Below are 16308 nucleotides of genomic sequence, written 5' to 3'. Positions count from 1 at the left end.
CAAGTGGGAGTTGGGTACTATTCATTCTTATAATGTTTCACTTTGTTAGTGTAGAATCATCAGAGATATTCATTTTAAGGCCATGTGCGTAACCTCCAGCTTTGGACAGGCTCCTGTCCAATTCATGCTACTGATTCATTTTAGTAAATGTCCTTGTGGCAAAACTGCATTACTTAATGTTACTAAAAATATCCCAAAGAAATTGTGATATGAATACTTCATGAAAACCACCTTTATTTCTATAAATATCACCCCACTTTCTTTCTAGAAAAAATCAGTTATTTTTCTTTTTTTTTAATTGGCTTGCCATTAGAAATGTGGGATCTTAGTTTCCTGACCAGGGATTGAACCCATCTTTCTGCAGTGGAAACTCCGAGGCCTAACCACTGGATCACCAAAGATCACCAAAGAAGTCCTTTGTGTGTGTGTGTGTGTGTGTGTTTTAAGTTAAATCTCTCCTCCAGGGACTTCTCTAGCAGCCCAGTGGTTAGAGTTCCAGGCTTTCACTGACTTGACCCAGGTTCAGTCTCTGGTCTTGTCAGAGAACTGAGCTGGTGGGCAAGCCCCAGGGCACAGGCAAACAAACAAAAAAAAACTCTCCTCCAAAACTTTAAAAGTGTATGTGTCTCCTGCAACCACTGAAACATCACAAAGATATCTATACGAAAAAAACTTGAATAATCTTCCACATCATGTCTCCATCCTCTGTCTTTCCAAAAGGCTAGTCTTTCTCTCGGGGAAGGCAATGGCACCCCACTCCAGTGCTCTTGCCTGGAGAATCCCATGGACCGAGGAGCCTGGCAGGCTGCAGTCCATGGGGTCTCGGAGAGTCGGACACGACTGAGTGACTCCACTTTCACTTTTCACTTTCACGCATTGGAGAAGGAAATGGCAACCCACTCTAATGTTCTTGCCTGGAGAATCCCAGGGACCGGGGAGCCTGGTGGGCTGCCGTCTATGGGGTCGCACAGAGTCGGACACGACTGAAGTGACTTAGCAGCAGCAGCAGTCTCTCTCTGCCTGCTCTCTCTCTATCACCAATGTCAATGGGACCCTGGCCCATCCTGTGGATCTCTGGGGGTGGATTGGGGAGGAACAGATGATGAAGGGACTGGGTAGCAAATCAGTCTGGAAAAAAGAAACAAGAGAGCTCAATTCTTACCCCCACCACCTTTTTTCTTAACTTTTTTTTTAAAATAATCTCAAACTTTGAAAAAAATTGTAATATTAGTACCAAAAACTCCCATATATCCTTCACCCAGGATCCTTAGAGTTTTGCCAGTTCTAATGATTTCTCTTTTTTTCAGCTTTATCGAGCTATAACGGACAAAACTGTAAGATGCCTAAAGTATACATTTGATGATTTGATTGTGTATATTTGATATATATTAATATATACAAAGTATAATTCCTTCAAAATACTCTATAGTCAAAGGAGCCGATCTAGAAGCACATGGTCAACCCAATTGTCATGCGGCTCTAGTCTTCTGTAGACTAGAGTCCTTCCCCAGCCTTCCCTTGACCTTCTTGACCTTGGCACTTTTGGAGATCACAGACGAGTCTCTTTGAGGAATGTTCTTCCTATTGGACTTGTCCAGTGTTTCTTCGTGATTAGACTCAGGTTATGCACCTTGGGCCAGAGTATCACAGAAGTGATGGTGTCTTCTTCTTTTTTAAAAGAATATTTAATTAGTTAATTTAATTTAACTGTGCTAGATCTTAGTTGCAGCATGTGGGATTTAATTCCCTGACCAGGAATTGAACCCAGGCGCCCTGCACTGCGGGAAAGAGTCTCAGCCACCGGGGCACAGGGAAGTCCTGGTGTGCTCTTCTTATTGCATCCCATCAGGTAACACGTGATGTCAATTTGTCCCATCACTGATGGTGTTTGCTTTGATCACTTTCTTAATATGGTATCTGTTACGCTTATCTCTGGGTGGCTCAGGGGTAAAGAATCTGCCTGTGATGCAGGAGACATGGGTTCAATCCCTGGGTCAGGAAGATCCCCAGGAGGAGGGCATAGGAACCCACTCCAGTATTCTTGCCTGGAGAATCCCATTGACAGAGGAGCCTGGCAGGCTACAGTCTGTAGGGTCACCAAGAGCTGGACACAGCTGAAGCAACTGAGCACACATACAGGCTTATCTCTAAAAAGTTACATTTTCCCCTTCGTAATTAATGAATAATTTATAGGGAGATAATTTGAAATTATTAAAATCCGATTTCTCATCCCATTTTTACCCCATTAGATTTAGCATCAAATGATGTTTCTACCTAAAATTATAACTATAATTGTTGTCATGTGACAATTTTTTTTTACCTTTGTTAGCATTGTGCTGTAAGAACCTTCCACTTATCTACCCTCTTATTTGTTTATATCAGTGTGGACTTATGAACTCTTATTTTATTTAAAGGGCCTAATGCATTTCTGGAGCTTTGCAGGTGGCTCAGTGGTAAAGAACCTGTCTTCCAGTGTAGGAGACATGGGTTCAATCCCCTGGATCAGGAAGATCCCCTGGAGAAGGAAATGGCAACCCACTCCAGTATTCTTGCCTGGGAAATCCCATGGACAGAGAAGCCTGGCAGAAGTCCATGGGGTCGCAAAGAGTTGGACATGATTTAGTGACTAAACAACAACAACAATCCGTTGCTATCATTGTTTATTTTGATCCTTATATCACCCCAGTATCGTCCTAGGCACCCCTGCAATCTAGTTTCTGTATATTCTTAACATCTTCTTTTCATTTCTTGAGCACTTCCATATTTTCTAGCACAAAATGTTTCAGGCTTATCTTGTTCTTTACCTGCCCCAGCCTTGTAAGCCATTTTCTCCAAGGACCCTTGGTTCCTTTAGTGAAGAATGGTATTTAGAAACCAAGATCTGGGCTCTGTTCACTGATTGCTACTGGGGTATCAGTTCTTCCTGGCCCTCTCAGTGGATCAGACTAAGAAATGTGTGTGTATGTATGTATGTATACACATTTATATCCACATATATGTATCTACAGATTGAAAACCATGAGTTCACACCAATACCTCCCATTCCAATCCAATACCATAGGGTTCATTTCAGTTCCCACTCTCCTTGCATATTTGTATCTCTCTTCACTATCACTGAGAATCTTGTCTCCCATTGGCTTCTACACATCAATTTCTTTGCTCAATTGCCCTATGTAATCAATTTTCCAATTCCCAGAGGGCCAGTCAAAACACTTCCTCATGAAATCACCAACCCCGGCTGGCTGTCCTCTCCACACATCAACATCCTCCCTGTGGTGCAGCTGTTACCCTGCTACCTTCCACTTCCATTTACCTTTCACATGCTACCATCTTCCTCTGGGAGACTCTCCATTACCATTCCTTGAACTCATAAAAGCACTCAAACCTTGGTGCTTTCATTTCAGTTTATTCAGCTCTGTTCCTCACTGACAATCACAGCAGAATGGGTTGTTTTGTTTTATTTTTGCCAGATTCCCGGGACTTGGTGCTGAAGTATATACATTTGGAAGTGAGTATTCACAATTCTGAGAGGACGTTTGCTTCCCACTCTGTGTTTAAAGTCAACAGTCGGCAGCACCGTGTGGCCACTCACTGAGAACGGCCTGACTGCAGCTCTGTGCGGTTCTGGTTTACTAATTAACTTGTACCCTTCCACGATCTCTCTTGATCTTTTCTCTCACCAAGTCTTTTCTCCCATTGAAGACCCATCTATGAAAAAAGGTTCTGCCTTTGATTTAAAGGCAAAGATCCTATTGATTTGCTTCACTCATTCATTTACCCACTCATTCGTTCACCAAACAGTAACATGTATTTGGTAGTATTTATTTGATAGTAATATGGGCTTCCCTACTCAAGCTGAAATGGTGTTTCTTGTTTTTCATTCTGCGCTGGCCTCTATTTGCTGCTTGGCTGATTTAGGCTACCAGGGTGTGTAAAGCAGGGAGAGTAAAGGAAGTGAGTCCTTGTGAGATGACCAGTCCCCTCGAGACAGGCAGGAACGACCCCATCAGAGCCACTTTCCCTTCCCCTTGGGTTGTCAGCTCCTCACAGCACACCGAGCACCAAGTCAGAATCCCAGAGAACCCATCAAAACCAGGGAGTCCACCACCTGGGTTATTTCCTTTCTGGCTTCTGGGGATCTTCAGGAGGGGTGGCAGGGGAAGAAAAGGTGAGCACAAGCCCCTACCTACTCAGGACTGCTGAAACAGCTCTGGGCCTCACCCCTCTCCCCCCATTTCCATTGTTCCCTCTCATAAATGCCTCTTCCTAGCCCAAAGAACTATGGGGGAGCAATCCTATCCTGCACACTCTGAGACCCGGGAGCAAGGTGGCGGCCAAGTTTATCTGCATTGTGGTCATAGGTTCTCACATGGCTGAGGGAAGGCCCAAGCAGGGCGTGGGCTGCAGCTGCAAGTCACCTTGAGTGACTGTGATGCTATCTAAGCCTAACGGTTTCCTTTGGTAGGCACTTCCGCCATTCTGTTTGTGAACCAGAAACCTGTTCTGGGGCAGCCCCATTCTGAGCAGAAAGGAGGACTAAATGGAGGTTAGAAAACATGAGAAGAGACTCTGCTCCCATCACCAACTCAGCCCTGCACGTTTGAAAAAAAAAGAAAAGGGAAAAAAATTATATGCACAAGTATGCATTGCAAGGTACCAAGAAACTTCCTTTCTTGCTGCCAACTCTGCTCTCGAACTCTCACTTCTGCAGCTGTGTGGCTGGAATGGAAAGAGACTGGGAGTAGAATCCCATTCACTGGACCTTAGAATGCCTGGAAATAAAATAAATTTTGGGCCCCTGTTTATTTGAGCTTGTATATGAGGCTAAGCATTATAAAAGTAGCTACTCAAAAAAAAAAAGAAAAAGATGTAGATACTTTTTTCAGAGTGCCTACTAAACGATACAGGTGAGGCAAATGAGGATCAGACTGGGTAAGTGACTTGTCTCAGAAAACACAGCTAGAAATTAGCAGAGCAGGAATTCAACCTTCAATCTGCTTCTGAAATAAAGGTTAGGCTAAGTTAAATGAACTAGAAAACACTCTGGCGTTAGGGCTATCAGTGTTTCAGAAAGGCAAGTCTTGAAGATTCTACAGGGAAGAGGCCATGTTTCTAAGGCTGGTACCCAAAGCAACAATCTTAAGTGCTGAAAGTCTGCAGGGAGTGCTGGGATAAAGAGCGGAATTAGGGCAGTTCTTTGTAGTGTGAGCAAACTCTCAGCTGGATTCTTTTACCCATTTTTCCACCTCTCTCTCTTCACAGTGCTCATGATTACCTGGCCCACTGTCTCTTTCCCAGGGTGAGTTGGGTGAGGGTTTGGGGTGGGGTGAGGCACAAGGACCCTGCAGAAAGACACAGAGGCCCCCCTGTGGGCCAGTCCTCTTCACACTCATTGGTCTCTGAAGGCTTCCCCCTCTTCTTCTCTGGGAGGGGTCCAGATCCGAAGGGGCATCTAGCACTGGTGACCAGTGTGTAAACTGGTAGCAGAGAGAGAAGCTGCTCCAGATTCCAGTTCCCCTGTCCCCTCCTCGCCGCTTTGTTTTCTTCAGCCTCTTTGCTGCTCAGGGAGTTGGGATGGCCCTGGGGGAGGATTGTTCTGTTGGGCCTCTGGGAATCGGATGTTCGGGATCTCGCCCTTTGCTCTATTTCTTAGAGTACACTTAGGAACAGCAAAAAGGCCCTTTAGCAACAAGCAGTTTGTGGGAGATGAAATTCCACAAATCCAAATGCATCAATCCAATTGGGGAGAGAAGAAGACAGATTGCTACAGGGAGCTTGGAAAACTTTGCTTGGATTCCTTTTCTCCTCCTCCTCTACCTGATATACAGATGAGAGACGGATCGATTGATAAAGGTCTCCAAAAAATGTGAGACTGAGAGGTGGAGAGCGAGAGAGTTGACAGAGGGGGAGGTACTTGAGTTTGCAACACCAAGCGTTGAAGGCACTGCCTGAACAGTCTCTGAGGGGCGAGGAGGAGGGGAGTGGGAGAACCATTTATCCGTCAGGGGGGGTCCTCATTCTCCGCCCAGGAACGCCGGGAAAAGCAGGTATGCGGCGAATGCAATTTCTTTTTAAATGAGGAGACACAGGGGTAGAGATGTACATACAAGAAGTAAATAGAAAAGAGGGGAGATAAAAAGAATGGAAGAACCACTGTAACCTTTAGGGCAAGCGAAAAGAAAGATGTTAAAGGAGGGAGAGGTTGAGGACTGACACCGAGCAAAGACCCGGGTCCTGGAGGAACTTCACGAGAAAGAGGGGCCACACGACTGTCCCATCCCCATGTTTGGGCAGCTTAGTGGAGTCGTGGCTCCCTCGCTTGAGTCCTGCCCCGGGAGGGGACAGTATCTGTTTAGATTTGTGTCTAAATTTAAACCCTGATCGCCGGCCTCCTTCCCCAGCTCCCCACCCTCCCCGCCTCCTCTCCCTCCCCTCCCCTCCCCTCCCCTCCCTTCCCCTCCCCTCTCCTCTCCTCCTTCCTAGTTCTCTAGCGCGGGGCTGGGGCAGCCAGCAGTCAGTCCTGCAGCCAGCGAGCCGGGCGCGCAGCCGCTCACTTGCGCTGTGCCCGCCGGAGCCAAACCCGGTCCAGGCGGGAGCAGAGCGCTGAGCGGGCATCGAGAGCCCGGGACAGAGCGAACGCGCGCTGGCGGCGCTGAGTCGGCACCTGGAGGACATGGAGGTAAAGAATCCCGCGGCGCGCGAGCAGGGTCCGAGCAGGGAGCACGAGCGAGGCTCAGCGCTGCGGCACTCCGGAGGCTAGCCCCCGGCCTTTCCTAGGGGACCCCTACCCCGCAGGCAGGGTGTCGGCCGGGAGGACCTCAGGGAGAGGGGAGGGGCCTTTCTAGAGGTTCAACTATTTTGCTGAGGGACTCAAATGCTTCAGAAAAAAAAAAAAGGTGCTGTAAACTTTGTAAACGGACAAATGTGTGAGCAAAACCTCTTTAGAAATCAGAAGCCGCCGGATCTGAAGAGATGAATATTGAAAGAGAAACAGAGCTGTTACCCTGAGGCACAGCCTCTAACGGGCTTCCCTTTTCGATGAAAATTGAGCTTTTAAAAGTCCAGTCGCCCTCTTGCTTCTCAAGTCCCACTTTTGTCTGTTACATCTTTCAGAACTTTCTGGAAAGCACCCCTCATGGGCAAATGGCACTATTTCTGATCAAACTTGAGACGTTCCTGTATGTCCCTGCATGCACTGGGGTGTGCTGGCTACATATCTGTGGGGGGCTCCAGGGTGAGGCCCACCACTGCTCCGCCTGGGGTTTTCCTGGGACAGTTCCAACCAGTGGGATCCAGGAACCACCCTCCAGTGGAGGAGTGGCTGGTGTATTCCCCTCCTCCCTGCCTTTTCCATATTTTGAGGCTCCCACAGATTTTCCCCTTGAAATAGACCTGACATTTAGCCCTAAGCCTATTTTAGCTAGAGTTAGGCTTGCTTTTAAAAAGAAGCAAAGGTGATTCCCGTTTTCAAAAGCTGAACAGCTGCCCCCAGTGCTGTCCTCAGCACTCTCCAGATTCACAGTTCTGCTAATTCTTCCCCTTTGCTGCTCTACACCAGGACTCAGGTTGGCTCTTCTAAGCAATCCTCACTGCCTGCAAAGCGCTGGGACTTCTCTGTGTGGGCAATAGGTCTGTCCTGGGCAGTGGCGGTCAAGCGTCCAGCTCTATCAGTTCTCTTCAGGGATCACCTTCAGAGAGTCTTTATAAAGTGCAGGGGCCCATGGGATCCACCAGAGGCTAAGATAGGCCCTCTGGAAACATCTGTCAACTGGGGAAACTCCAGGCAGATTAGGGTTGGGAAAGGGTGAGAGGAAACCCAGCAGTGGGTGTTCACCAGTCTACTCAAAGATAGCCTAGAGCAACAAGATCTTTCCTAGCTGAAGCTTCCGAACCAAGAAGGGAGATGGCTCTGGGAATGCCCATACGAACAAGAAGGTTCCCAAAGAAGTTGCTTTAAGAGTTGGTTTCCTGTTCTGACGGTACAGGGTGCCTCAGGCCTTGGCTAGAGGTGAAGTGTAATTTAGGACCTCTTGAATCTCTTGCAGAAATGAATGGGAGATAAGAGCAAAGCAAGTTTTAGGCTTAGAGGCAAATTGCTTACTGTTAGAGGGCCAAATTTGTTCTAAGAAGACACAAGGGAATCCTTCCAGAGGTACTTTCTTCTTCAGTTGAGGAAGGAACAGTGTGTGGCAGAGACCCTGAAACTTGCCTGAGCAACTTCCTGTGTGGAAGTGAAAAGAGAGAGGGGGGCGGGGGGTGAAAAGAGAAGTGAGTGGTGAAAACAGAAGATCCTCCAGTCTATAAACAGACGTGTAGTCATTGACAGGGGATTCTGCCAAGACAGGGGCACTGCTGGCCAGTCAGGAAGCGTGTCAGTTCACACTGAATCTGTACAGGGCATGGATTTGCTGGTTGGCAGTGACTGCTTTTGAACTTCTCTTGTCAAAATGCCTGAAAAAAGTACTCCAACAGCTAACACTGGTAAAGGAAGTAAAGAGGAAACCACGAGGCTGGAGAAGTGACATTTCTTAGCCAGGAAGTAAACTTTTTCATGGTGGGACATGATATGCAAGAGTGGGATTTGGGAATTTCTGAAAAATCTCAGAGTGAAACTCTTTTGAGAGGTGAAACCCACTTGTGAGACATGCCACTATATTTGATGAGAAATGGAGCTACATTACTTCCCAATACTAGTAATTTATACCAGGCCAGTAAGAGTGACTCAACATTCATTTTCTAGAACCCATTTAACTTTTGGAAGTCTTTGGGGAATCTTTTTTTTTTTTAAGTTACTTTACTGTTATCAACAATATCAATCATTACTTCAGCCCTCTTTAAGCCCTCTGGAGTAAACAAGAAAAGATGCCTTTTAAAAGCTCACAATCCAGTAGGGAAAATAAGACTAATCTTGTCATATACATAATTTTCAAATGCAAAAGTGCCTTAGGGTATGGCATTTGCAGGCCCTAAATTTTATAGTATTTCAGTATTTCTTACATTTCTGTGTAAGACTCAAAAGAAGTCTTTAAAGAAAGGTGGGTGGTGAGGAGGAGAAGCCATAAGAAATGGATGCACGGAGAACATGCCAGCTTTGTGCAGGAAAGTAAGCCAGTTGGCTGGAAAGGAAGATGAAGAAGCAGAGAGAGAAAAAAATGAAAGTAATAAGATAAAAACCACAGGGCCTCCAAGTATAGTGGATGCTGCCCAAGTGGGTGAGTGGGAGCTGGAATTCAAGCCATCTGGAAGAAAGGGTTACTTTGCTTTGTAAAAAGTTTCCTTGCCTAGCTGTACCTCAAAGGGATGCCTTTTTCTGATTCAGAGGCTAGCTGCAGCCCTCAAAGCCAGATAGTGGATGGCCCTGGATTCTACTCCTTGGACAGTAAGAAACTCTGAGTGGTGTTGAGTAAGGTGGCATCCACCTTGTAGCAGGGATGATATGGCAGAAATGCCAGTATATAGAGTGAACAAGGAAACCAGACTCAAGAGCTACTCTGAGAGTCCAGGCATATTCTGACTTTGAGAGAGCAAGAATGAAAAAAATGGAAGAATAAAGACCATGTGTTCTATAAGAAACCGGAAGTGACTTCTGTGTTTGAGCCCGTCGGGGTGCACAGGTGAGTAGGGTTCTCTGAGATGCCAAGGAGAGTGGCAGTACTGCTTCCACACGTCTGTGATAAGCCTTTTGTAGGCAGTGACGCTCTTACTGGTCTTTAGGTCGCCAGAAGTTTGCACAGTACCTATATCATCATGTAATTTCTTGAGACGAGCTTGCTTGATAAATGAATTAACAGAAACAGAGAACTCTTCCCCTCTCAGTCTGCAGCTCAAATATCGCCACCTAGGGAAGCCTGTACAGATGCCTTCAGACTCTACAGCACACTCAGGGCCCTTTTTTCAAACTGAATTAGAGTACTAGACAGACCTGTAACTGTCTGCTTACCTGGTTCTCTCTCTGGAAAATTCCTCAGGGACAGGGGCCATATATATCTACTGCCTGATAGCACTCAGATGCTTGTTGAATGAGTAACTAAATGGTTGAAGATGGGAAAAAAATCAGTTTAAAAAAACAACAACAACAAGGTTTAGATATGTTGGTTTAGGTTGTCTAACCAGGAATGTCTAGCCTACCACGACAAGTACAGGCCTCTTATGATGAAAATATGATTCTTCTCTAGAAGAGAGGTTAGGTGAAGTTACTCTGGATAGGAACTCAGCATGGAGAAGTGTATAATAAAGAAAGAGCTGGAGACTTTGTACATCAAAATCAAACCAGTATTCTTAAGTTCAGTTCAGTTGCTCAGTCGTGTCCGACTCTTTGCGACCCCGTGAACCACAGCACGCCAGGCCTCCCTGTCCATCACCAACTCCCAGAGTCCACCCAAACCCATGTCCATTGAGTCGGTGATGCCATCCAGCCATCTCATCCTCTGTCGTCCCCTTCTCCCCCTGCCCTCAATCCCTCCCAGCATCAGGGTCTTTTCAAATGAGTCAGCTCTTCGCATCAGGTGGCCAAAGTATTGGAGCTTCAGCTTCAGCATCAGTCCTTCCAAAGAAATCCCAGGACTGGTCTCCTTTAGGATGGACTGGTTGGATCTCCTTGCAGTCCAAGGGACTCAAGAGTCTTCTCAACACCAGTACTCTTAGTTGCTTAAATATAAGCTGTAGGTACTACCGGATAACCTGAGAGTATTTTAAAAGGTTTAATTTTACCACTGGACATGTAGTGAATTTCTGATTTAGATGGAGACAGTTAATGAGCCCTTTTCTCTGAGGTAACTCCACAGTCCTTTCCAAATAGTGTCATTCATCCATTTATTCAGTATTTATTGAGCATTTATTATGTACTGGATCTTGTGTGATGAATGTTAGTTAAATACTCTCAGACTATCTTGTCATCCTCACGGGTTATCAGTATTACTAATGACAGGTAAGTGTGTATGTGTATATACCGGTACATATAATATATTCATTTTGTAACCTACTTTTTCCAATGATATCTTTTTACTTCATTAATATTGGGGCGGGGCAGGGGGGATGTTGTGCCAGGAATCTTGGAGTCCTAACCATTAGACCACCAGAGAATTCCCATACTTCATTAAATATTTTCTACCACAGTGTCACCAACAGCCTTCGCTGATTTTGGACCCGCCCTCTCACTGAACCATATGTTGGCTGCTGACTAATGAGCCATAATAAGGGATTGCTTAGCCTCTGGAAGCTGGAATTTGGCTCAGTGGACTTGCAGGCCTGCCCAAGTACCCCCCACATTCCTGTCTGGCTCCCACTCTGTGGGACCCTCAAAGTACCACTGGCTTCCACTTAATAGACACTTCCATTCCCAGGACCACAGTGACAGGGAAGGTTCCAGCAGGCAGACTGGAAGGGTCCAGACGCTCTCACAGGAGGGGGTGAGCACACATTCCCAGAGCAGAATCAGGTTTCAGAGCCCAGTCCACAGCGTGGCTGCTGACAGCCAGGGCAGCCAGAAGCTGGCGAGTGCGCTTCTGTGGGAAATCTGAACACTGGAGGCTCAGCAGCCTGGTAATCTTATCAAGGCCTCAAGAGAACGTTTTGGTTCCAGAGGAATCTGAGGGCAAGTCTGCCATCCTAAAGTCATAGTTTTAGGTTTGCAGAATCAGCTTGACCACCTCGACTCAATTCATTAGAATCTAAACATCTCAGAGCTCTGGGTGGAATGAAACGATCTCCACCTGCCATATAGTGAAGGAGAAAACAGGACACAGAGATTGAGGCTGCCTAGGGAATCAGGCACCACTGAACCTTTGGAAAGCTTGCAGTTTTTCTCTCACCTAGTTTTTCTCTCAGCCTAAACCTTAAGAGGTAGAATGGTTTGTTTCATCACAAAATAAATATCCACCTCATTTTGGCCTTTAGAGTCAGGTAGATGTTTTTAATCACTCTGTGCAGAAGATACGATGAAACTGCTAACACGGTACTAAGATTTGGTCACCAGCATCAGTATTATTGCTCTAGGGACGCAGAGGAGTTCATCTACCCAGTAGATCTACCTGAGTCAGACACTGCCCTTGTACCCTGGTCATTTGCGGATTGAGCTCTCCATCTTTTTCCTTTTGGGTTTCCTGAATATCTATCTCCTGGGAATTGTGGGAAATGACTGCTGAGCTTATGAGATTCGTCTTGCATGAGTCAAATCTTATCTTGAGGGAATGGGCTTCTGCAGTTGGGGCCCAGGACCTCCCTAGGAGAGGTGAGATGGGCTTTCAGGGTCTTTACATCTATAATGAGCCTCTTGAGATGCCATCAGAGTGCATACTCAATGGGGAGTGTTGGGGCCCCCAGGCTGGAAGCACTAAGTTCTAGGCCTTGGAGCTGGATATTCTCTTAAGCCAAGATGTCCCTAGCTCTTCATTTTGAACGTGCTTGCACTGTATCAGAGCCGCCTTCTTGGCCTTGGGATAGCAATCACAACTCTTTCCTAAGCTAGATCTTCAATAATTGATAATAATTCATAGCATACAACACACTATATTTCTTTAATTAGGTCCAACAGGCATATACTGAGGCCCCACTGCTGCCAGGCAGTGGAGACAGGAAGATGAATGTCTCACCCTGCTGGTCTCTGAACAGCTCCGGTCCAAGAGCAGGGCCAGCACCTATAGGCATGTGCAGACAGGGGTTTGAATTCACATGGACAGAGGAGAGGCATCGTACCCAGCCTGGGATTCAGACAGGCTTCCTGCGAGAGATGGTTTCTACGTGGAGTCTGGAGGAATGGGTAGGAGTTGACCAAGTGCAGAAAATGGGGAGGTGCCTTCTAGTTAGAGGGAATGACCTCCAAAGCACTGATGCTAGAAACAACATCGTGTGAGGTACAAGCGGTCCGTTTCTGGAGAATCAATCAAGATAAAGGTATTTGAAGTTCCGGAGCTAGAGGGGGGATATAGAGAAATAAAAGTTACAGTTCCTGCCATAAAAGGACCTCTGTTCTATTTGGGGAAACAAAATATACACATATGACACAACGTGAAACAATACAAGATTGAAGATAAGTTCTCAGGTGTGTGAGAATTCAAGTCAGTGTCTCTAATGGGAGCTAGAGGAAACTTGCTTTCTCTACTGGGGATTTCCCCTACAAGTGGGGCTCTTCCCAGGCTCCCTGGCAGCCCCGGGGGTGCACAGCTAACAGGAGATTTCAGCCCAACTATTAGCATACTCAGCCCAGGGCCTGCACCTAAAAGCTCTGAGGCAGAAATCCAATTTGAAATAGACTCCAGGCCACAAGAGAATGCCTGTGGTCAAGCTCAACCAAAGCCGCCCCCACAGCCCTCTTGCCTTGTCTGACAGAGGACTTTGGGAATTAACCACATTCACACACACAAAATCTCCTCTTTCAGTTCACACCTCCACCTGCAGCCCCACTCCTACATTCCTCTCACTGTGATCACACGTCCTGTGCCTGCTCCAAAAAGCCAACATTTCTCCTCTTTGTCCAATGGCAGCACAGGCACAAGCCGAGGTGGGCCCAGGAGCAGCAGCCAGCCACGTGCCTCAGCTCAGGCTGGGTCCAGCAAAACAGTGCAACAGAAACAAGACGCCAAGACTTGTGACTGCTATTACACAACCCAAGCACCCACACCAGAGGTCACAGAGAATTTACATCTCACAACGTGCCATAGAGGGCTTCTGGCTTCCTTGGGGCCTCACCCCTAGACCCTCACCTGCGATAATTTATTCCAAGCACATGAGTCAAACGGACAGTTCTCCTACCTTGCTGGGGCCACCCCACCCCCACCTCCATGTCTGAAATACATTCCCAAGCTTCAGATTCGTGGCTTGTCTTACTTTCGAGATATGTTTTGATGGATAGTGCAAAATCCATTTCTCAGCATCCATACTGATAATTCAGTCCTGAATATTCATTGGAAGGACTGATGCTGAAGCTGAAACTCCAATACTTTGGCCACCTGATGCAAAGAGCTGACTCATTTGAAAAGACCCATATGCTGGGAAAGATTGAAAGCAGGAGGACAAGGGGACGACAGAGGATGAGATGGCTGGATGGCATCACTGACTCGATGGACATGAGTTTGAGCAAGCTCCAGGAGTTGGTGATGGACAGGGAAGCCTGATGTGCTACAGTCCATGGGGTCACAAAGAGTCGGATACGACTGAGTGACTGAACTGAACTGATACTGATGTCAGTGTAGGAGAAACCTGAAGCTTGCCGTCATGGTAATCCACTTGTTGAACACCTTCTATATACACATGTTTTACATAAGTTTATCTTTTTAATCTTCATAAAGTCCTATTCCATCTGTTTTCTAGATGAGGATGCTGGGGATTCAATATGATTAAATTATATGCCCAAAGTTTGGAAGGTGATTACCAGAAGTGCCAACATTTGAACCCACCCCGCTTGGTGGGATCCTGTGGCCCGTTCTCTTCCTCCCATATTAGAGAGGCTCTGGCTGCCCACACAGTGCCCACGGCATGTGTGGCAGGGAGACCACATACCCCTTGACCTGTCCAGTTCTCCTCCAGCCCAAGGCCACTGGAGAGGCCAGCAGCTCAAGGCTTGGGGCCTCTAAGGTCTGGTACAGATTTACTCCGAGTCCTCATCTACACATCTGATAGGCTTCTGAAAGGCTCCACTTGTGTTTCTGAATGAAACTAGTGCCAGCATCTATGGCACAAAGGAAGTTTAAATAAAAATTCATTTTTATGGCTTAGAGTTTTGGGAGCAAGAAGGAATATTAGCTGTTTCTTTCATTCCCTTCATTCTAGAAATGAGGAGGAATTCCCTGGTGGTCCAGTGATTAGGACTCCTTGCTTTCACTGCTGAGGGGCTAGGTTCAATTCCTGGTTCTGGTTGGGGAGCTAAGATCCCACAAAATGTTTGGCATGACCAAAAAATGAGGAAACTGACATAAGTGATATACTGATGGTCACACTTAAAGTCAATGAGTGGCAAAGTCAGAACTAAGATGAAGGTCTTCTAGGTCCCAGCACAGGAACCTCCCTTCTTCAGGGCATGTGTGATCCATGTATCTAAATAAGTTCATAATTACTTTATTGCCTCCGCATGTCTGTGTATAGTCTTCTTGAGGCTTTTCAAGTCCATATCAGTGGTGCTTGGTTTCTAGGTTTTATCTGGCAAGCACCGTTATAGGGGGATGGTAGGGGTCGGGGGAGATGGGCAGAGAGAGGGACAGCTATTATTATCACTATCTTAAGCAACAAGTGCGAAGAGATCTTAAACTAAGTCTGCGAGGGTGCCACCCCACTAGGGAGAGTACTCCACTGATCCACTGACCCTCCTTTCTATGATGCCCTCAGAGGGTCTTTTTGGAGGAGTCTTTGGCCCCTGCTGCCTAGTCATTCCTGCATCTCTTCACAAAAGCCTAAATTGAAGTACTTGGGAGGACAAGAACAAGGATGATTCCAAGCCCGTGTGGAATGAATGGAAGACTCAGAGGGATGCTGGTACTCTGGGCTACTATCTAAAGCCAGTGAGGTTGGCAGATGCGTGAGTTTGCCAGGACTGCCATAACACATGACTACAAATGGGGTCTCAGAAATCTATTCTCTCACGGTTCTGGAGGCCAGGTGTCTGACACCAAGTTGTCACAGGAGACCCTAGGGGAGAATCCATCCCACATCTTCTAGAACTTCTGGTGGCTGCCAGCTTTCTTGGCTATGACCACTGTAATCTTTGCTTCACGTTGCCTTTACCTCCTACTCTGTGAGTCTCTTCGTAAGGACATGTGTCGTTGGATTTAGGACCCACACTGATAAGCCAGGATGATTTCCTCATCTCAGAATCCTTAACTACATCTGCAAAGACCCTTTTACTAAATAAGGTAACAATTACAGGTTCCAGAGATGGGGAAGTGATCATATTTGGGGGGGCACCATTTAGCTCATGACAGCAGTCAGCCTACTCTTCATTATAAGGGCGGGAGACTTCAGGCTTGGCAGGTCAGTCCTTGCTTATTGCTCGGCTCTCTTGTGACACTCCTCCCCCTGCTGTCCTGAGGGTGAATAGTGGCGGTGGAGTCCCTCAGTCATGTCCGACTCTTGTGACCCCATGGACTGTAGCCCACCAGTCTCTTCTGTCCAGGGCATTTCCCAGGCAAGCATCCTGGAGTGGGTTGCCATGAACAGCCAATTCATTGATTCTTGTCGTAAGACTAATTTCCTGCCTCTGGGGTAGCCCACACACATGAGGGACAGCCACAGCCCTCTCTGCTCAGAGCCACGGTCGGGAGAGGAGGGAGGAGGTCTGCAGGGCCGGGGCTCCTCTCCACGGGGCCGTGAGGGTCTGCA

At 46.8% G+C, this 16308-nt stretch overlaps 1 protein-coding gene across 2 annotated transcripts in view; it reads left to right on the top strand.

Moving 5' to 3' along the window:
* The first annotated feature begins 6490 nt into the window (after window positions 1–6490).
* Window positions 6491–16308, top strand: part of RCSD1 (RCSD domain containing 1) — a 68992-nt gene continuing 59174 nt past the window's right edge. Inside the window, exon 1 of one of the 2 annotated variants that reach the window (XM_040229950.1) lies at window positions 6491–6679. In XM_040229950.1, the coding sequence (XP_040085884.1) occupies window positions 6674–6679 (6 nt within the window). In that variant the 5' untranslated portion in view covers window positions 6491–6673. Of the gene's footprint in view, window positions 6687–16308 lie in introns of both variants that reach the window. The other variant, XM_040229949.1, reaches the window with a different exon arrangement.

Source organism: Oryx dammah, unplaced genomic scaffold (assembly GCF_014754425.2).
Source record: "Oryx dammah isolate SB20612 unplaced genomic scaffold, SCBI_Odam_1.1 HiC_scaffold_28, whole genome shotgun sequence".
Classification (NCBI taxonomy): domain Eukaryota; kingdom Metazoa; phylum Chordata; class Mammalia; order Artiodactyla; family Bovidae; genus Oryx; species Oryx dammah.
The sequence above is the reverse complement of the archived record's forward strand: the minus strand, read 5'-3'. Positions and strand labels throughout refer to the sequence as shown.